We start from the raw sequence: 22,512 nt of genomic DNA on the forward strand, positions 1-22,512 counted from the left end.
GTCATTCTGACGTACTTGACTCTGAAGTGGGTGCTGTTCCTATCAAGCTGCGCCCGCAACGAGGAAGTATGAAATAGTTGCGAAATCTGCCCACTTCAAAAATATCCTCATGGTTTCCTTCCCAGGAGTCACATCATAAACTATAAACTATCTCTCTAACTGGAGCTGCTCTCCTCTCTGGCGTCACAATGTCACATTTACAGGAAAACCGTCCTCAACACGTGACAACAGTGTGTTCGAGGCTACGCCTGCAGGAGTTTTGCCAGAAATGCATTGTTTTCACATGATGGAATGAAGCTACTCTGCAGATGTAGCAGGAAGTTATGAGAGGAATGTCTTCCCTGTGCAGCCAGACCTCCTCATACAATGTCAGCAATGTGACCTTTAACAGATATATGTTTACATAGCCTAAAGGTAATATTAAATTACTCATATTGGCAATATGAATTGAGGCTATTCATCATTATAAAATGTCCAAATAGAAATGTTGTCATTGACATAATGGAGCATTTATAGATCCAGAAGTTAAACATCTACCACTGAATCCAAAGTTCAGTAATCACACACTCTCTGTGTTGCTCCAAACCCACAAAGATCCAGCATCATAGACACAACTCTGATCTGTTCGGCACTGCAGGAGCAAAAAGCTGCATGAAACAGAGAAAGTTGTTTTGATTTGAGCTCGACAAGGACAGATATCCGAGCACTAATCAAACAAAACTGTCAACAGTTAAGGACATCGCATCCAGTCCTTGAGTTTGCATCTGACTCATAAAACACAGGGGGTTAAACAAACATGCATGAGGTTGCACAGGGCCATGCAGCTTAGATTTAGATTTGCTCCATACAAGGAATATTTGGTGTTGTTGTTAAGCAGGAGTATCTCCAGAGATATATTAAATGTCTGAGTTTAAATTCCCAGGAGAGTTTTTTTAGTTTTTAGTTTTTTAATAAACTGCTATAAAATAGTTATTTCCCTCAAGTTTTGCACAGTAACAGCTTGTTTTGAGATTGTCTGTTTTGTGATGTAATAAACTGGGGGGAAAAATGTTTGGAAACTTGTGTTTGGTGGATTATTTCTCTGTTGTTACAATGCTAATTGGCATTGTATTTTACATGGTTGGAAAGCCTGTTTATTTACCTTCACAATGATGTCCCACTTGTAAGGATCATCCATTTGTGGGATGAGCAGCACAGCTGATTATGTGGGTAGCGCCCAAGAAAAATTTGCCAAAATGCTCTGCCAATGGAAAACAGTGTATTCTCCTGTTGGTGTTGACTCTTGTTTAGAGTTGTTTGGTGGATTGGATGATTGAACTCTCTATCAGTAACAAGGAACAAACAAGACATATTGGCTAGTTTACACTTTATTCATTTAATACACCGTCAGGAGCCTCTGTAGCGGTGGAAGATCCATACGCAGCCACAACAGCCTGGCACCTCCTCCTCATGCTGGTCACCAACCTGGTCACACGTTGCTGTGGGATGGCTCCTGACGGTGTTGGCAGAATTGGCAGAGCATTTTGGCAAATTTTTCATGGGCACTACCCACATAATCAGCTGTGCTGCTCATCCCACAAATGCATGATCCTTACAAGTTGGACATCATTGTGAAGGTAAATAAACAGGCTTTCCAACCATGTAAAATACAATGACCATTGGCATTGTAACAACAGAGACATAATCCACCTAACACAAATTTCCAAACTTTTTTTTCCGAGTTTACATTAATTTCAGTCATCATTGAATCTGATTGCAGGTTCCTTTATGGATCTTAAAGTTGTTTGTTCCTCATTTACCCACCACAATGAGCATAGAGTGGTTCTCCACAGTACGCAACGATGAGTCACTTCTCGACACTCCTAACTGCATGCACAACTTTCTTCTGGAGTTTTTTTTTGTGTGACTCCTCACCAGACTAACATTGTTCAAATGAATGACAAACACATTAAGCAATATTGGGTGTGTCATTGTTATTGTCACCATGGAAATGTGAAAGATCCCCCCCTAAGACATGTTTTTAAAAATGACCTCTCTTTGAGTAATAAGCAGTATCTGACATGTTTTTTCCCACAAAAATGTTCAGTTAATTTAATTTCCTACAATTACGTCTACTCATTAAAGAAATACAGAATATTGTTCATATTAAAAGTTTAACTCCTGGAGACAAAATGTCCCCTACTTGACTGAAAAGGCCCCCTCTCTGTGTAGTATGACAGTATTGTGTAAATTGCATATTGGACAATCATTGGCTTGGTGTGATGTCTCAAATCCTGCTCGTACGTATGTGTCTTAAACTCAGAAGATTTCCCCCCTCAGCAGATGAATGTGAAAACAGGCTCATAATGTCAAACTACATCATTCTGCATAGTAAAGGTTAAACATTCAAATGATGTGGCAATAAACAGAATACAAGTTACTATACAAGATCAATACTGAGTGGTTTTCAAAGTTTGGGCTTTGACAGCTCAGGTGTTACCTGAAAATATATAATATACAGTATAACCTTTATTTAACTAGGAAGTCACATTGAGATTAAAACCTCTTTTACATGTCAGACCTCGCCAAGACAGGGTCAAATAGCATCCAACACATAACAAGACAACAACATTGAACACGACAGCAACAATAGGTACGACAAAATACATTACATCATCATACAGTGCATTAACAGGGCAGCATGTCGGTCATGTGTTTGTTATTTAATTGAAGCAACTGCAGTTAGCAGTGACCACTTCTTTTATTCTATGTTGAAAATCATTTAAAGAGATAAGGTCTGAAGTGAAGCTTGGCCTGCAGATGGTTTCAGGACCAGGACTGTAGTGGATCAGGCTTGTTTTGCCAGCTTCTGTACTGATAGAAGACACTCTATTCTGTATTCTGATATTTATGTGATCTAACATTATATTATGTTATTATGTTATGGAGAAATACAAACTTCCAGCTTAAGTAAGTAGGAAATTTGCCAGAGATGGTCTTATAGACGTAAATGTACCAGTGTTGTAACCTCCGCAGAGTGAGGGATGACCATCCTACCATACTGTTTGAGGTACAATGACGGGTCCTGAAGCTAGAATTAGTGACATACCTCAGGGCTGAGTGATACAGGGAGTCATGTTTGGACAAGGTGGACGGTGAGACAAACCTGTAAATCACCATAATGGATCTCAGTCAGGAACAGGCCGCATCTAAGCGTTTTCTTGAGGCCATGGAAAAACCAGACTTGAGCCTGTACAGAAAACCAAGTGTGAATTTTAGTTTCTTTGCAAGTTGGTCAATATGGCATTGCACTTCCATCCAAATTCTCAAGTATTTGTACTTGTCAACAGACTGAATAGAGACACCAACAGATAATATAGAGAAGATATAGAAAAAATAACAACTTTTTCATTTAGACCTACAAAAAGTTTCCACAATGAGCAAATAAATATACTTTTATTAACTTAAAATTTACTTATTATTGAAAAAAAAAATTATTATTATTTTTTATTATTTTATTATGAAACTTACACTTAAAGTTTCACTCTCAAATTGTCCAGTTCTACCTTCCATAAACTATAATGATTTTAATAATAATAGCCTCATATTTTCACAGGAGCATCTGGTGGTTATAACTCTATAAACAGTCCTGAGTCGCCCTCTAGTGGCCTCAGGTCAGAACATATTTCTTGGCACAATAATAAACCGAAAGAATCTGCTGAAACGAAAGTGAAATAATTTCCTATAAACTGTCATCTCATCATCTGTCCCACCTGTTTTCATTCTGTTCTTTGACCAGTGCGGTTGTTGTTTTATTCCAGCTGATCCCTGATCACTTCCTCACTGCAGAGACTGATCCTCTCATACTGGACACTGCAACATGGCAGGAATCGGTGAAATCGATGAAGGATTCTACTCCAGACAGCTGTGAGTATACAGACACACACCAATCAATCAGTGACTGTCGGTTATAGACTGCTGGACCAGAGACCCACTTGTTCTTCTACCTGCACAGGTATGTTCTGGGTCACGAGGCGATGCACCGGATGTCCACAGCCAACGTCCTCATAGCAGGCATGCGAGGTCTGGGGGTGGAAATAGCCAAAAATGTGATCCTGTCTGGAGTGAAGTCTGTCACCATCCAGGATCAAGGCCTCACTACGTGGACCGACCTGTCCTCCCAGGTAGGCCCACTAACCCTCTGCTGTTTATTTATTAAAATCAAATCAAATACATTTAAAGTGGGTATGAATGGAGTATGCTATAGGCCTACTAACCCTGTGGTATTGATCTGTTAAAATACTATAAATAAATAATTAAGAGATAAATATGTGTCAGAACTCATAGACTGCAATTTAAGTGAACAACTTCCTGTTTGAGCAGCAACAACATGCCAAACCTGCCAAGTGTAATTATCTTGTTAAAGTGATATTTGTATTATAAATAGCATATTTTGTTTATACTAACTGTTGTCAGATGTGGAATGATATTATGGCAATATACTAACACATTATTACATAGGTTAATTAAAAGGGTCATCATGTGTAACTTTTGAATCTTACTTCAGCTACATAAGTAATACAATAATTGTCTAAATGCAACATATCACCCATCATAAAAGGTAATAACTTTGGTTTTGGTTTTGGTTTTACATGTGAATCATGCTGATGGTATGAGTATGCTGGTATTGTAAATAGCTTTTTGTAGCCAGTTTACTTTCATTATTAAGTACATTTACTCTCCTACCATGCCTATGCAGTAAATGTCACCATTAAAGGGTTATAAGTAGCTGCTGAGGCTTTGACAATAATTTAATTTAAAAGATCCCATCAAACAACTTGTAATTTTCAGTTTGATGGGTCATTTTTGACCTCGGAAGCAGCTGTTGACCAAACATTCAAGATGTGCTCAGAATCATAGAAAGCTGATAAATGGCATCTGAGCAAACTCAGACTGTGTCATACAGTCAGGTGGACCTTGAGAATGTTTTGTCAACCTGTAATTTCTTTTTCCCACCAGTTTTTCCTGAAGGAGTCCCATCTTGGTCAGAACCGAGCCACATGTTCCCTACAGCAGCTGTCTGTCTTAAACCCACATGTGCGTGTGTCGGCACACACCGGACCACTGGATGAGGACCTGCTATTGCAATTTCAGGTACGTAAAGTAAGGGGGGGTAATGTATTTTATGAACATGTTTGTTAAATTTGTTGAAATTTTCTTTACATCCCGACAGCAATCAATGAATCAAATGCTGTCACAACATCTGTGGCTGTCACAGGACTGTAATAATCATGAAAAGAAGCACAACATCCGTCAGTGTTTCGTCTTTATTTCCCATATTGTTATGACAAGAAGATTAGCAATAAATCACTGCTGTTAAATCTAAGATAAAAGCTAAAACAAAATGCTCGCTGGTTGCACAAAGCAAAGTGATGACCTGTGTATTTGACCTGTGTTCACTGCCCTCTAGTGGTCACTTAGAAGAACTGCAATATCAAATTTGTCATGATGCAGGGCTTTACATTGTTTTATAACAAAGTATACATTAGAAATACAGATACTAGTATGAACATATAAATGTCTTATGGATACCTCTAAAGAATATAATCAGTATTGATAACTATATTATTCCTATTAAAGTCTGCAATGGCGCTAGCTTGATACATTCTATGATGCAGTTCCTACCTGTGACCACTGGAGGACATTACAACTTGTGATTTTAAATACACAGGTCAAGTTAGCAATAGGACATTTTTAGTTGTTTAACCTGAATAATGTGTGTGATTTTAAGCATTATCAGTTCCTGAGTCTACCTCTATGTTGATGCAAGGAGATGTTGATCTGTATATTTAAAATCACGAGTGATTGCTGCCCTCTAGTGGTGACAGTAAGGAACTGATAAATTAGTAAAAATAGAAGAGTTAATGTTGGCAACACCGGGTTGGGTTTTTCGGTTAGATAATCTTCAAAATGTAGTTTACTCTTGCTGGTTTCTCTAATGTTACCTACCCAAAGTGCATAAAGGCCTTTTCTCCACAAAAAGGTTTGATTACCAAGTTTAAAATTTTTAAAATCACATTCTCCGTCATTGAACAATCCCAAATCTATGGCTACGCAAATAGTTTTTAATTTCAAAAGTCTAACTACTGGACACAAGATGTCTCCTACTTTACTATAGTTTGTACATTGGACCACGATTGACGTCTAGTTGTGATGTCCTCCCCAAATCCTGCTTGTAAAATCTGATTTAAGGTGAGCACAGAAAAACAACAGTAACAACAATAAAAAAACACTTTTGTGATTGGATCTCTCAGGTGGTGGTCCTCACTGATTCCTCTCTGGATGATCAGTTGCGTTTTGATGAGCTCTGCCATTCACATGGGATCAAGTTCATTGTAGCAGACACCAGAGGACTCTGTGGGTAAGTGGACACGACAAGCTGTCCAAAAAAATTTATTGAATCTACTTAATAATGTAGAAAGACGTGAAAACATGGTGGTTCACTTGCAGCCAGTTGTTCTGTGACTTTGGGGAGGAGTTTGAGGTCTTGGACCAGGATGGAGAGAAGCCGGAATCAGCGATGATACAAAGTGTCTCTAAGGTGAGCTGGCCTATTAAAAGCATCTCTAACACATCCAGCCATCCATTTAAAATCCTGTTTATCCGGCTAAGAGTTGTGTTGGGTAACATTTACACCTGCTGCATGCATTTTAGAGTTAGCAGTTCACCTGACCTGCATCATGTCTTTGGACTGTGAAAGGAAATTTAAATATGCACAGGAAGAACATACAGACTAAATGTCTTTTACAGGTTTTTCAAAAGTGTAAGTGAACATTATTACCAACATTTTTCTTTCAAACTCGAAGGTTGTCAACTTGACTTTATTTTAGGAGAATCCTGGAGTGGTGTTCTGCACACCTGACCGGCAGCATGGATTTTCAGATGGATTCAAAGTTTTCTTCTCTGACGTCCAAGGCATGACGGAGCTCAACAGCGTCGGCCCTGTGGAGATCAAAGTCATTGGTTAGTGTTACACTTGCAACACACAGCGCAGTGATGAGCCTCACTCCAGCCACATGGCACTCGTCCCAGTAGACTGTAATAGTTGTGATGAGAATTCATCTTTCTCTCACTATCAGTATGTTATTTGTCACCTCTATCAACAGGCCAGTACGCCTTCAGCTTTGGTGACACTTCAGCCTTTTCTATGTATGAACGGGGTGGAGTAGTGACCGAGGTTAAACAGCCCTGCATGCTAAAGTTTGTAAGTATTCAGATTTTGTTTTAACTTTCTTCATTTTTGCTTTTGTAAAAGTGTACTCCCCCTGAACCGACTTTACTCTCTTTCAGCGCCTTTAGCAGGTTCAGTGTGAGAGTGCATTTACAGATATCATATGAAACCAGAAAACCTAAGGAATCCATCCAACCATTTCATACTAGCTTGTCAGGAAGGAGGCTCAGTAACGCTTCAAACTTAGGCTAAAATTTGGCGATGAAAAACTGCCTTTGGCATTTTCTAAGGGGTCCCTTGACCTTTGACCTCAAGATATCTGAACGGAAAATGGGTTCTATGGGTACCCACGAGTCTCCCCTTAACATACATGCCTACTTTATGATAATCACATGCAGTTTTTTGAATGCAGTATAAATGTGTTATTTTTGCCTATTCTAAAAATAGTGTATTTTAATATTTCTGCATACTGGGGTCCCTAAACAGTCTTGAATTATATAAATTGGGTTTCACTGTAAAGCTGAGACTCTTGTGGATCCAATGAGCCCAACTGTATTCATGTGTGATGAAGTTAGTCTCCACAGTAGCTATTTCATTGTAGTGAGACCATTTTGAAACTTGACCTCAATGTATGAAATGACCTGTGGTGACCTCTAGGATAATCACAGCCTCATGAAACTTTACAACCACAAACTAGAGACCTAGAGCATTCAGAGGATGGATGGCTTTCCTAGGTAGATTGACAATAAGGGGGTTTCTGAGCAATTTCTAGAACAGAAGTGCTCGCCATCCAAACGCTGAAAAATGCAAAACAATGTCCAATTGTCAAACGTTTTTGAAACCAAATCAGAGCATGGCTTTTTCTCTGCTGTTCCTCAAGGTCTTGGTGTCTTAATGTGGTATTCTGGAGGGATTTTGAGACATAAGTGATCATGGGAATGGCCATCATATACTTCTATCATTTTGTTCTAAGCCTTTATACACTCACAATTTATTTCAATTTATTAATTAATTAATGTTTATTTCTGATTTAGGACTAGAACAATTTGACACACAGTGCTGAGCTGCATCTCAAATTAATCCTCAGGTTCTCAGCTTTCAGATGATGTACACCACTTCTATGTGACATATGTTGTTGACCTGCTATCTCCCCCCAAAGACCCCCTGTACCCCTCTAAAAAAGACAAAAACGGGTCTATTGTGGGTCTCAAATTGCAGAAACCACTGAGGGAGGCTCTGTTGGACCAGGAGCTGCTGAAAATGAATGATTATGGAAAAATGGAGAAGCACAAGACCCTGCACTTGGCTTTCCAAGCCCTCCACGGCTTTGTGAAGAAAGAGCAGCGTCTCCCTCGTCCTCACTCTCAGGTCGGTGAACGTTACGGGATATAACAGCCAGTATTCAATCAATTTTACAAAACAAGTTATATGATGAGTAAAAAATAATCAGGTATATGGTGTTGCAGTATGATCATTAAAGCAGTTTACAGGATTGTTTCCACTCACTTCTTGACATGATTAATCCCATGCTACAGTCAGATGCAGATACCCTGCTTGCCATGGTGGGGGAGCTGAATGCAGTCGCACAGCTGGAACACCTGGATGAAGCTGTTGTGAGAAACCTGTCCTACACAGCCCAGGGCGACTTGGCTCCTATCAATGCTTTCATCGGAGGCGTTGCAGCTCAAGAAGTTATTAAAGTGAGGTCAAAGGGCGATGTTAATGGAGTATAACACCGCTATTGTTACATTGTGTATATGAATTACATATAACTTAGCACGTACTGCGTGGTGGTGGTGGTGGTGTATATAGCTGACTGTGTTTTGCTCTGTGCACTCTATAATGTTCCTGCAGGCATGTAGTGGGAAATTTACGCCTCTTCAGCAGTGGCTATATTTTGATGCACTAGAGTGCCTCCCTGAAGAGGAGGACCAACTGGCAGAGTGCTCCCTTCCAGCAGTATGTTAAGAGATTCCCCGATTTAAACAAGTCACGTATACCAATCAGAAACATTCAATCCCACTTTGGATGTAAATTCAACATTTTTTGTTTTCCTCTCTGACAGAAAGGCACAAGGTACGATGGACAGATTGCCGTGTTTGGGCCGGCGTTCCAGGAGAAGCTTGAAAGGCAGAAATATTTCCTGGTGAGGGCAGGTTTTTATCCAGCAGGGGGCACGCTCTGCCCAGTAATGCAGGAGCTCCATCTGTGTTTTCCTTGTCTGGTGTTAATGATGGCACATGCAGGAAACGGCTGGGATAAAGGTGGCATTTCCTGCCAGTGCTGACCTCTTGGTGTGCAGGGGCCGTTCAACAGTGCCAAACCCTTTCTCTGTTTCCTTTAAAGTTGTTATCTTTACTGTTGTTTACTGGCTGTACGTGTGTGCTTTTGAGAGAGTGAGTGCATGCATGTGTTTCTTTTAACACCGTAAAAAATGCACGCAAAGTATCAGGAAGTGAAACAAGTAATGTGCAGCAATAGACGAATACTTTTCTGCTACGTTGTAAAAGACAGATGATCTTTTTTTTTAATCTGTAACTTTAATTTGATTACATTCACTCGTATTGCACAAACTAATGCACATATAGTCTGACACGATCTCTCCTGTCATTTTTCAAGGTTGGAGCCGGTGCCATCGGATGTGAGCTTCTTAAAAACTTTGCCCTAATTGGGCTCGGAGCCGGAGAAGAAGGGCAGATCACCGTGACAGACATGGACTTCATAGAAAGATCCAACTTGAACCGGCAGTTCCTGTTCAGGTCTCAGGATATTGGGGTGAGAAAACGCACAACGTCACAATCTGTAATGACGAATCTCCCCCGTCATGACAGCTCACTGGTTCTTGTTTGACCTGGCTAAGTGGAAGGGTCAGAGGGCTTAACTAATGGGACAGGTGGAGGGGTGAAGGTATTGTGGCAGTCTGAGATCGCTTGTGTCAGATTACACATCCATGTTCCATCATTTGTGGCAGTTTTGTTTTGCAGTTTACTTTAGGAATATATCAGATAGTTGATCGCTCATGTCTGAGTAAACAACTACCGGTGTCTAAACAATTTACGCAACACATAGTTGAGTGCAGTTAGTGGGTTTGTTGACAAAAAATCCTCAACTGCTCTGAGAGAAAAATATGATTTATATTATATAATCTGAATCTACTGTTATATAATAGAAGAGTCTCGACAGTAGAGTAAATGTGTGTATATTACCAAAGATGTCTTCTTTAGGTGTTGGATTTGGCTGATTTGTTGGAATACTTTCACACAAAATCCAATAACAAATCTGGATTAACATTTTATTCTATCCTCCCTCCATCTGTCATTACCACTGTCTGACTTTACCTACATTGCTCACATACATTATTTCCCAGACACAACGCCCATTTACTCACTTGTCCACAAACAGAAACCAAAATCAGACGTTGCAGCCAAAGCGGTGCGAGAGATGAACCCACGGATGAAAATCACAGCTCACCAGCATCGTCTGGACCGTGACAGTGAAGGAGTGTATGACTACAACTTCTTCATGGGTCTCGATGGAGTGGCTGCAGCCCTTGATAATGTGGAAGCCAGTGAGGGCACTTACTCTTCGTTACCATTATCATATTAGTATACCGGATTATTTAGGCCTACAGTTCATATTTGACTACAAGTGCTTGTAAAAGAACATTTTTAATCCCCGTTTTTGCTGCCCAGGGGTCTATCTCGATGAACGCTGCGTTCAACACCAGAAACCACTGCTGGAGGGAGGAACTTTAGGATGTCAGGGTCATACTCTGGCGGTGGTGCCGCACCTGACAGAGTCTTATGGCCCAGGCGGATCAAGTTCTAATGATGCCATCCCACTGTGCACGATCAAGAACTTCCCTCACCGCATTGAGCACACCCTGCAGGTATGAGGTTAACCTCTAATTAAGTCAAACCACTAGTTGTTGAGACATTTCACTAAAAAACAAAAATGGCAACCTGGTGGTGGTTGTGGTGCTAGAGGAAAAGTCAGGGGATCCCCAAACTCAGTAGGATTCATGATCTGGTCACTACGTATGTATGTACCAAATTTCATGGCAAGCCATTTGATAGTTGTTGAGATATTTCAGTATGGACCAAAGTGGTAGTCCCACCGCCAGACAGATTCAAATTTGAATCCACACCTCTCTGACACCGAAATGTTCACAACAATTAAAAATGACTAATTTATTTAAGGACTCTTGTATTAGGTGTTATTATAGTGTACAGGATTTTTTATCTTATCATGTATTTTTGGGGTTTTCTGTAGACTTAATTTGGTATTCCGTTTCTTTTAGTGGGCCAGAGACCAGTTTGAAGGACTGTTCAAACAAACACCTGAAAATGTGAATCTCTTCCTGGGGTAAGATATGATGCCATCCTCGTGTGATTTACCTTTTTCCACAACAAGTGTTGCCTCCGACAAACGTGAGAAATTATATTCACCAATCTGCTGCCAGTCTGCTGGCGTTTAATGACCACCACTCACTCATTTTACAATGCTTTTCTGTTCTCCTACAAAGCATTCCAGCAAACCTACACAAGCTAATGAAGTGCTTCAAGCTCATTATTTTGTTTTATAAACAGGAAAACATGTGGTTGGCTTTCAGCAGTAAACCCCTAGTAAAAAATTACTTAAACAGTCTGTCTTGCCAAGTCTGTACTATGCAATGCATCTTTCACAGCAGCTCTAATGCTATTTTCTCCAAATAATAGATAAAGTCTCGCAACTAGAAACATCTACTGAATGGAAAAAGAGATTAGATTAATGCAGATGAAAGTACTATATTATGCCGAAGGGCTTTGTCAGTGACTGAAAATAAAAAGCATTGACCTAATTATAATGTAACAACATGTCAGTGACAGTTTTGAGCCTCGAGGCCGAAACTTTGTCTGAGCTTTGAGCCTCGGAGCCCCCCTAATCCAGACATGTTTTGAGATGTCTCTGTCTGAGATGTTTGTTTTGGTGAGATTTGATGTAATCCCCCCCTCATTGTAAAGCACTTTCTTGTGTCTTTAAACAGATTCGCAGAAATCGTGACTAGAGCAGAAATGGTGCTCGCTGGTCCACACAGCCATTAAAGTTTCTCACATTTCACTGATGTGTAGAAATAAGAACATGTATTATGTGTTTCTTCAGAAGCCTCTTTCTAGTGCAGTCATGGAAAACCTCTCTGGACATTTTTCATGAGACAGGTCAGCTACATGTCGTATTCCAGTAAATTTGAAGTCCTGGTTAATGAGGTTATGGAAAGGAACAGTCACATTTTGTTGTGTTATCCTCCCACCCGTGCAGCTCTGTGCAGAACTATGACTCTAAATGTTCCTGTTTGGACTTGTTTAGGTGTAACTGCACACTGAGGAGGCAGATCCCTTTCGTTTTCACAATGCAATGCTGTGTACAGTGTTGGAGCACACTACAAGCTTACTTGGCACTTCCTTCCTATTAGTTACACAGCCAAGCGTCAAAGAGATCCCCCCTGAGTCACTGACAAGACTACACCCTAATTTACAAAGATCTGTTTAGTCATTCTCCTCTGTGCTTCCTAGAACCAAATATTTTTCCATGAGGACGTTTTTCGCTTTCCCGGTTAAACGTTCTTCATGCAGTGCCACTGCTGCAAAAAAACAAGTCCTGCCATTAAAATAGAGGTTGATGATTTTATTCTGGAGGTTAAACCCTGAGAATGTATTATACAACCAGATATTTAGATGATACTCTCTTGTCGTTTTCCAAATTGTTACCTTCTGTATACTGTATATCTGTCATTACAGCTGGAGTGGCTTTATATTTTCGGTGTTATTGGGCAAAAATTCTATAATAACCTTTGAGCATATTGTAATTCAAGTGGTACCCCAGGGTAGGCAAAAAAAAAAACGCCAGAATTTGAAATCACAGCCCACATCCTGCAGCTCTCCTCTCTCCCCTTTCTTCCATCAGTCCAGCATATGACATGTTTCATACAGTCACCTGTACGAGTACTAGTCATTCATTCAAACATCATCCCGATCATGATTGTGATCCCGATGCTGTTATATAGTGGCAACTCTATGAGAACTGCCGTCCTGTTTTCGTTGCAAACGTGTGGGCCCGTAAAGCCCTTTGAGATGACGTACCGTGAGACTCTAGCAAGCTACAATATCAGCGAAGCGTTTAGCCTTCTGCAAACCATAACACATAAGGCTAGGCTTTTATAGATATGGAGAGAAAATGTTGCAAATAGTTGAGCCGTGAGAAACCCTTTTTGATAAGTCCGTCTTGATTTTTTTGGGTTGCTTTGTAGTGTAGCCAATCCTGGAACAGCAACTGTTCCTGCAGGATTTTCTGCTTTCAGTCTTCACCGTCTGAAGGGACGTGTACGTGCATCTGTATTTCTAGAACAGCCAATAGGAACACTCTCTCTCTCTGAAATGACCTGTGATTGGTCAAAATGTCCTGTCAAAGGCTACATTTTCTAAAGCCTGAAAACAGAGCCTTGAGGAGGTGCAGAAGTCTAGTTATCTGTCAGACCACTTGAATTACAATATGCTGAAAGGTTATTACGGGATTTTTGCCCAATGACGCCAAAAATAAACTGCCCCCACTTTAAAGGAATTGCTGCACTGTTTCCTGCAGAGATGATGGGTTTGCAGAGCGGACTCTTGGCCTTGGAGATGCTGAGGCTCTGGAGACTCTTGGGGGTGTGTGGAGCAGCCTGGAGGACATAAACGCTGGAGGACAACGTCCAACGAGCTGGGAAGACTGTGTGAGATGGGCACGTTGCAAGTGGGAGACTCTCTATAACAACGACATCCACCAGCTTCTGCACTGTTTCCCTGCTGGAGAGGTAAAATCACACCAGAGGAAACATAACTCCCTTAAGCCAAGTGTCAAAACTGTGATTTATGTTTATGGACACAGAGGGGCACTGTTGTGTTTGTAAGGTCCTTGCATACCAATCAATTAAACAGTGCAATGTGGCATTAGCACAAAAGGAATGCCAATCAGTTTTTCACATTTCACTTCATGGAGTAATGCAGCATATTTCCCCGGGCTCAGATACCACTATTAACCTTGTTTGTAACCCGAACCATGAAAGTCATCACTGATAAATATCTCTGAGCGGCTCTGAGGGTTTGTAATCTGGTCAAGCATGCAGACAGAGTGATGTCACATGTTGCTGTCACACCTGGGGGGGCACGGATCAGTATCAACCCAAACAGACCCTCACTAACCCCAGTCCCAGTCCAGCAACTGGCCGTTTCAACCCTCATTAGATGTCCCTGCAGGGTTATAGAAATTCCTCTGACCAGGAATTTTCTTCCATTCGTGTCTGCTTAAATATTTATAGTAGGGCACTAAATTCCCTGTATTTCCCCTGAGAAAAACACAACTTTTGGTATTATTATGCCTTAAGCTGATAAAATGAGTCATTTCTCATGTGTTACATGGCATTTAAACCAATACATCCTAACATTTAGTCTAACCTTATAATCACAAACACACCACAGAAACCACAGAAACTCTTTGGCAGTTATGATTAGAATTATTTGCTTCTCTTTTTTTACCATAACTCTTTTTGTTGTAGTAACCTTTACAAGAGTTATGGTTTCATTGTCTGCTTGGGAAGTCACTTTCGATCACAGACTTTCTGAGGAACTATGATAAAGCAGCGAATGTCAGTTAACGGTCACAAACCAACTTGACAAAAACTGGTACAAAAGCATGACAAATGGCCGCACATTCAATATAACAGCTACTTTGTTGTGTGTGAGCCTTCTCATAGAGGTGAGCGTTGGCCCTGCATGTATGGTTAAACATCTTTATCCTACACTGGTCAGAGTTTCCATACGAGGCTCAAGTCTAAAAATAGCATGAGAGACTGGCCAGTATAAGATATGGATGTAGTTAAAATGACATCAGGGGTTAAAGATCTCATATTGTTAATGCAAGCCCATTCTTTACAGTAAGCAGAAATGAATGCAGTTAAAGACCATTGAAGAGGGATGAGACTAGCTGATGGGCAGTCAGTTAATTGAAAGTAATGTTTTTATCATTGAAGTCATTCAAGTTAGTTTTTGCTTTTTTCTGTTCTATAAAATTGTAAATGTAATACCAATTTTTTTATAATGTTAGTCAAAAGAAGTACATTTGATATATTTATTAGAATAATATTAATTCATTTTAAAGGAATACTTTGGGTGTTTTGAAGTAGGGTTGTATGAGGTACTTATCCATAGTCAGTGTATTATTTACAGTAGATGGCGGTCAGCATGCCCCCAGACAGTATTTACCGCATGGAAGCAAAGCAATGTAGTGCTGTGGACGGGGCCGACAGCAAAACGTATTTTGGCCACCTAAAAGAAAGGCTCACCTAAAAAACTCTATATCAGTTTAAGTGTACTCCCTATTTAGAATCATTTTTGCTGGTTTATCTTGCCGTGAGACAGCAATACAGTCTATGTTTCCGACAGGGAACTGAAACTGTTATCTATGCTCTCGCCAAAGCAACCAGACGCCATTGAAAAAAAACCCAGTGATTTTACCTTGCAGAACGCGGGAGCTGCTGGTCTACCGCTGCCTCGATCGGTTATTTTGTTTGTGTTATTGTGTGACTTTAGTTAGTTCGGATTCATCAAAGTCACACAATAGTACAAACAAACTAACCGACCTGCGAGGTAAATTTCCTTTTTTTTTTCAATGGAGTCTGGTGGCTTTGGCGAGAGCGTTGATGGATACGTCTTCAGTTCCCCATCAGAAAGGGCTGTCTGATGGCAAGATAAAGTGGTGAAAATATTCTAAAAACAGCGTACACTTAAACTGATATTGATTTTTTTAGGTGAGACTTTCTTTTGGGTGGCTAAAATCAGTTTTGCTGCCGGCCCCGTCCGAAGCAGTACATTGCTTTGCTTCCGTGCAGTAACTCCTGTCTGCTTCTCCAAACTGGGTGCGCGCTGACCGTCATCCACTGCAGGTAATGCACTGACTATAGATAAGCACCTAATACAACCCCACTTCAAAACACCCAAACTATCCCTTTAAGACATGACATGATGGTAAAGGTTTCAGTATTCTTTTTAGCATTTTATAGAATACAGTAAATTATTTAAGAACACCATATACATTCTTAAACTAAGTGGTATCAGCCTTTTTAAGCATTGTTGATGCACTTAAGCCGTCTGAATCCTGATTGTGAAAAGGAGAATGCTGTTGATGCCTTTTGACTGCCTTAGAAAGCACCCCTGCAGTGAAAGCTGCACCACCACCACCAGTAGACACCAGAGACTCTCTCTTTCCCGGCATATGGACCATTTGGAAACATCAAAGCCCTCAGGCCCTTTGTTCCTTTATCAGACATACAAATTGTGTTGTCAACACACCACTGATAACAATATTAGCCTGGCTGTTCTATTGGGAGGTTGTAGGCCTCCTGCTGGGTCAGAAAACTACAGGAATAAGTATTACACTGATACTGTATATTGTAGAATAGAATAGAATAGAATAGAACGTTTTATTGTCATTGTGTTAAATACAACGAGATTCACAGTTGCCACTTCTGGTCAGTGGTTTAAAACAAATACTTGACAAGACTAAACGAGGCAGATAAAACATATAACAGGTAAAACACACACACAGTTATAAAGCAAATAAAACAGGTAAAGTAGATGTAATAAATAAATATAAACAGAAGTGTTACACTAGAAGTATAAAATGTAAAAATAGATGTAATGTAAACAGAGGTAATTGCACTTGAGGTGTATATTGCATCAACGATATTGCACAGATAAATGTATTTTACATTTAGTGTATTAATATTGCACATCCCTTTTTTAATGAGGAACAAAGATATTTTTGTGGCTGTCATCTTTGTATTATGAAGATATTTCCAGCTGTCGATCGCTGTGATAAAGGGATTTCCTTCTGCTTCTCTTCAGATGACTACTTCTGGTCTGCCCTTCTGGTCTGGATCCAAGAGATGCCCTCACCCACTGACCTTTGACCCCAACAATGTGAGTAGTGTCTGGTCCAATTCCTCTTGCAGTAGTAATCCTGATATGCATGCACCCTAAAACAGTACACAGGAATGGCTGAAAAAGGCCACAGTATTTAGTGATGACCGCTCACATTCCTTCTTTATCTGGTCAGATAGTGTCTCTTCCCCACTCTGACCCTTTACTGGAGTCTTATCTGAGCCGTGAATGCCTCTTAACCTGCACAGGGACAATGAAAGGCAGATAGTAATCTGCTCGTCACACACGTTCACATCCTTGATAGCCACTCTCATATTAAGTAACAAAAGAAGTAATAAGCTGATACTAAGTTTATAATACTACAAATTGGAAGGTTGTAATCAAGCACTAATAGCAGTGAGAAATTGACAATTATCAATGTCCCGTCGTCTCTCAAAGAAGATTTGCTTCCCTCTCTCCTTCCATCATTTGACTTCACCTTTTCCACCGTCTCTGCACTGTCAGCGTTTGTTTTTCCATCTCCTGCCATCTGACTTTTATTTCCTTTACAATTTCTTTTTGCTCTTCCACCTGTGTGAAATGTTGTCTGCTTATCTTTTCTAATCTCTCACCTGTGACAGACAATGCTACAATTGCAAATGCCAGGGTCAGTGTCAATTTTCACGTATCTAGAAAGGTCAAGCGAAGAGTGTGTGACTTCGCTATTGCATCTGTGTGGTATTGGTATTAATTGCAGAATCTTTGTTTGAAATCTATTTGTTTTTCTCTGGATGTACTATCTATTATCTGTGCACTTCTATTCTATAATTCTTATCTGGTTTTATTCATGCAGTGTGAGTTTCAATATCCAGCATCACTACTTGCAAATCTACTCATCAGTGAATTAAATACTGCGTCGTACTCGACTGAAGAGAAGTAAAATAACTGTAAAATGTAAATTACTGCCATGCCGTAAGCAGCGGTGACTTCTGCAAGATACAATGAACATACGTATATGTGTGTTGAGAGAGAAAGACACTTTCTCTTTCCTATTGTTTGACCTGTTGACCTATTGTTACAGCTACCTGTTCTGTTCAGGGAAGTCATTTGGCCTTAATGCACTACCTTAATATACCTTTTACACAACGTACCTTTTACAATTTCACCCTGCTGACAGGTCTGATGTAAGGACTCAGTGATGAATTTTATTTTACATGTTGAGTATTGTTTCAGTCTTTGCTATAAAAAGACAAAGCTATACAGGACATTGTGTTTTCTGTTAAAACATAACAATAGTTTCACAGTTTATGTTTTGATTCTGTGTTTTAGACTACCCATATGGATTATGTGGTGGCAGCAGCTAATCTGTACGGGCAGATCTACGGGATCGTCGGGACAAGAGACTGCGCTTCTATCAAAAACATCTTACAGCAAGTCAACGTACCACCTTTCACTCCCAAGTCCTCCGTGAAGATTCATGTCACTGACGAGGAGATGGAGACAGAGAGAGAAGTGGACAGTGATGACGCTGGTGAATTATTTTAACTCGCTGATATTTTATGTTATTACCTCACTTTCCTCCAGGATTTATTTTCTTTACTCTCTCTGTGTCTTTGCACCAGAGAAAGCCCGGCTTGAGGAGTTGAAAGAGAAGCTGGCCTCGCCGTCTCTGAAAAGCTCAGCCATGAAGATGTACCCCACCGACTTTGAGAAGGTAGGTTAAGAGTGCATTGACACCTCTGCTGCACGCTCTGCAGAGCCACAGACAGACTGGCGGCTGAGCGTCCAATCTATGGCTGCTTTCAGAATATGTCTTTTTTTCCTCTTCTTTGGGTCCTCAGTGACCCGAATCGGTGCTATTCCTCCACACATTCATGAAACAGAGCTTGCTTGTGCTCTTGTGTTCACTGTTATACTGTAACTCCTTGGGGCTGATATATATACTTCAGAAGTTTACATCCTAGAAAAAACAACAACACTTCATTCAGCCAGCTCACGTGGAACAGATTTATTTCTATATGGGCCTATGTGAGAGCTGCATTACAACACTTTTGGTGAAATGCATTACATTCAACAACTCAGGACAGAGACATACTGTCCGCAACCGTGTCGACCGCGTCTTTGAAGTGGCACACTGAAGGTAGATTTCCCTCTTGATCACTGTCACAGTCTCTCCTCACACTCTTTCACACCGCCTCTCAACACATAATCACTCACTGTCTGGACATTAAATCAGGTTTAGCGCTCGGTTGACATCTTGAAGTGTCTGTGGCAGCCAAGTGTAAAGGTCCATCTTTTCTAGGAAGTTATCTGGGAGCACAGACTAGACGTATATCTTCCCAACATATTCCCAAAGGTTTGTCCTTACCAGTTGTTTCAATCGACCCCAAATCCAGATTAACGACTTCAAGTCATCCAGTCAGTTTCTCCGGTGTCGTAAGGCCAGCATTTGTGCCATTTTCTTCTCAACAAAGGGGATGCGTGGGTTGGACTATGATTAAAAAAAATCCATTTCTTAGCTAAATAAACCAGAAACATAATGAACCTGTGTCAAAAATATCATCAGTGGTGACATTAACCCTCATCCTGCCAACCTATTTAACACACAAGCACTACCAACTAGGAATAAGCTACTATAAGACACAATCATCAGTGATTAATGTCATCTGTAGAAAAAAAAAAAGATTATTATTATTATTTTAGGAAAATTACAGTTAATTGGCATATTGTGTAAAACAAAAATAGACAGAGCGCATGAAGTAATCTGTGTCTGCTGCATCTGTGTCTTTCTCCTTCAGAATGACTGACAGAGTGCCCCTAGCCCCCTGATAGTGATACATTAAATTAGGACCCATTAGGTAAACATTTTATCTATCTGTTCTATTTTTTCTATTTCAAATGCAGTTGGGCGCTTTTTAGTTGTCCTTTTCAAAAGGCACTAATTAAAAACTATAATATGAAGTCATAAGGAAGAAATTGGCTGACAAAGTTAAGAAAAATTGCAATGAAAGAATAAAGCACCTGTGAGATATGACAAAGATTATACCTCTGGGGTCTGCGTGGACCCCAGTTGGTAGGATGAGGGTTAAATAAATGCAGCAACATCTTGAGTAATTGTGGATGTCTCTCCCCAAATATGATTTTATGTTATAGTTAATTAATCCCTGTGGGGAGAAACGTGTCCTCTGCATCCAACCTATCCTGTTTACCTGTTGACCTTTTGCCCCTCCGGTGAGTTCCTGGGTTTCCAGGGCAACCTTTTAAAAGGAGTGGATTAATTAAAATTCCCACCTCTATACAAGCTTCTATCTCTTTATCTTCATGGAGGTTGGGAGTGTGGGAGGTGAAAGGTTTGTCACCGCGACAAAACTTTTACTTTAGGCCCCGCACCTCAACAAAGAGCCATTAGCAGGCCAGACAGGGTGCAGTTGCTGTAGCTGCAGAGGTGAGCGTTGGAGGAATTTAGAGAGGCTATATAGAAAATGAGTCTGAGGCAGCCTGAATGAGGTTCTAGTAAATCATTCAGTGACTCAGGAGAAGCATTGATGAAGGTGTATGAGGTAAGTCGGGTACATATCGAATGTCATCACGAATAAGAATGAGATCCCCAAACTACCTCACTCCCCCTTGTCTTCATGTTTATCCCTACGTGCCCAGGTCAGATAGATGGAATGTGTGTAGGAGGGTTTCAGATGCATCGGGTTGCCAGCTAGGAGCGTCCTCACAACCCCTAAAGCCATCCCTGAGTGACAGTTATCTTCCTAGCCTTTGTAGAGCCGCAGAAGAAGAGGCATGACTTCACTGGCCATGTCGATCACAACAGAAATCTGATTTCCACTGCGTTCTGATGGGGTGACCAAGTCATGTATTAGAGTGATCTAAGTGACAACAACAACAAAGCCTTTAAAGCTCAAGGCAGCCAAACTGAGCATCACATCACTGGGGATGTCACTTGGCATAGACATGGATACATATATTTTGTTCTTGTACATCAAGCTTTGGAGTGTTATATGAATGACTGATATGCTGTATGTTTAACGTCTCACCTGGCACAGGATAACGACAGTAACTTCCACATTGACTACATTGTTGCTGCTTCCAACCTGAGGGCGGAGAACTATGACATCCCTGCAGCCGATCGGCTCCAGGTAAACATTTCACTATGTGCATCATCTAATCAAAGGGTAAAAAAATATAGACGTGAATCAGAGGGGTGAAGCTGAAGTGAGAGGCGGTGTAGATTAGAAAAAGCAAGAAAAAGGCCGCTCCCCCTCCCTCGGGGTCATGTTTTTAGTCGGTGCTGCACACACCTGCCCTAAAGCCACAGAAACAGCCTCCTCACCTATTGTTCCTGGAGCAGAACTAATCACAGCACTTTACCTGTCGCCTGGGAGGTGACACCTGAGCCAGGCCTTGTACCAGCCGCTGCTGCAGACGCACACAGCCAAGACAGATGGAGGACGGGGGGATGGGTGCTACTGAGTGAGGGGAGACAATAGAGGGTTACCTTTGTGTAATCATACAGAGATTTCCACATGTTGCATCTCGTTTGGGAATAACTTACTCACTATTTAACCCTGTTCAGTGTATATCTGCACTGCAAAATCTACATATGGTCAAGGCTTTATGTCAGTGTCACTATTAGAATGATAATAAGGATATTGTTCCTGTATTGATATATACTGAATACACGTGGATAATGTATGAAAAATAATATATGAAATAATCAAATGAACGTGTAATACGGTGAAATGTGCTGCGCTGTGCTGTTATGCATTACATCCAACAAAACTTCACATGTGAAGCAAAAATAAGGCCAATATTTATTTAAAAAAAATTTGGTTTTACGATTTGCAGTGGTAGAAGAAGTATTCAGATATTTAAGTAAAAATACCAATGCCTCCAGGTAAAATACTCCACTACAAGTAAAAGTCCAACATTCAAAATGTTGCAGAATGTCTCCTGTCAGTGTTATATTATATTACTAGATGCATTGATTACTGATGCATTATTATGTGTACGCAGCAGTTACGTTGCTACTAGTCAAAGTAAAGCAAATTTTTACTACTTCGTTTAGCAGCTTAATCTATAACAATGCATTATATTTTATAAGATGATCATTTGTTTTGTATGTAAAACATTTAAATTCAAAGTATCTAAAGCTGTGAAACAAAAGCAGTGGAGTAAAAAGGACAATGTTTGTCTCTGAAATGTAATCAGTGATGCAAAGTAGCTACGTACATTTACTTAAGTACTGTACTTTAGTACAGTTTTGAGGGAATTGCACTTTACTTCAGTAATTTCATTTTTGCTGCTATTCCACTAAATTTCAGAATGAGATATTGTAAAAATACTGTTCACTTTCATTTT

At 40.3% G+C, this 22,512-nt stretch overlaps 1 protein-coding gene across 1 annotated transcript in view; it reads left to right on the plus strand.

Moving 5' to 3' along the window:
- The first annotated feature begins 3,714 nt into the window (after positions 1-3,714).
- uba7 (ubiquitin-like modifier activating enzyme 7) overlaps positions 3,715-22,512 on the plus strand; it is a 42,751-nt gene continuing 23,953 nt past the window's right edge. Inside the window, exons 1-20 of the mRNA XM_074645250.1 lie at positions 3,715-3,906; positions 3,995-4,163; positions 4,999-5,133; positions 6,294-6,400; positions 6,490-6,580; positions 6,870-7,002; positions 7,146-7,243; positions 8,429-8,578; positions 8,746-8,910; positions 9,065-9,169; positions 9,276-9,356; positions 9,830-9,985; positions 10,613-10,778; positions 10,903-11,099; positions 11,511-11,575; positions 13,829-14,039; positions 17,128-17,202; positions 18,472-18,673; positions 18,765-18,856; positions 21,198-21,290. Coding sequence (XP_074501351.1) covers positions 3,860-3,906; positions 3,995-4,163; positions 4,999-5,133; positions 6,294-6,400; positions 6,490-6,580; positions 6,870-7,002; positions 7,146-7,243; positions 8,429-8,578; positions 8,746-8,910; positions 9,065-9,169; positions 9,276-9,356; positions 9,830-9,985; positions 10,613-10,778; positions 10,903-11,099; positions 11,511-11,575; positions 13,829-14,039; positions 17,128-17,202; positions 18,472-18,673; positions 18,765-18,856; positions 21,198-21,290 — 2,538 coding nt within the window. The 5' untranslated portion in view covers positions 3,715-3,859. The remainder of the gene's footprint in view (positions 3,907-3,994; positions 4,164-4,998; positions 5,134-6,293; positions 6,401-6,489; positions 6,581-6,869; positions 7,003-7,145; positions 7,244-8,428; positions 8,579-8,745; positions 8,911-9,064; positions 9,170-9,275; positions 9,357-9,829; positions 9,986-10,612; positions 10,779-10,902; positions 11,100-11,510; positions 11,576-13,828; positions 14,040-17,127; positions 17,203-18,471; positions 18,674-18,764; positions 18,857-21,197; positions 21,291-22,512) is intronic.

This window comes from Sebastes fasciatus, chromosome 1, assembly GCF_043250625.1.
Source record: "Sebastes fasciatus isolate fSebFas1 chromosome 1, fSebFas1.pri, whole genome shotgun sequence".
Lineage (NCBI taxonomy): Eukaryota > Metazoa > Chordata > Actinopteri > Perciformes > Sebastidae > Sebastes > Sebastes fasciatus.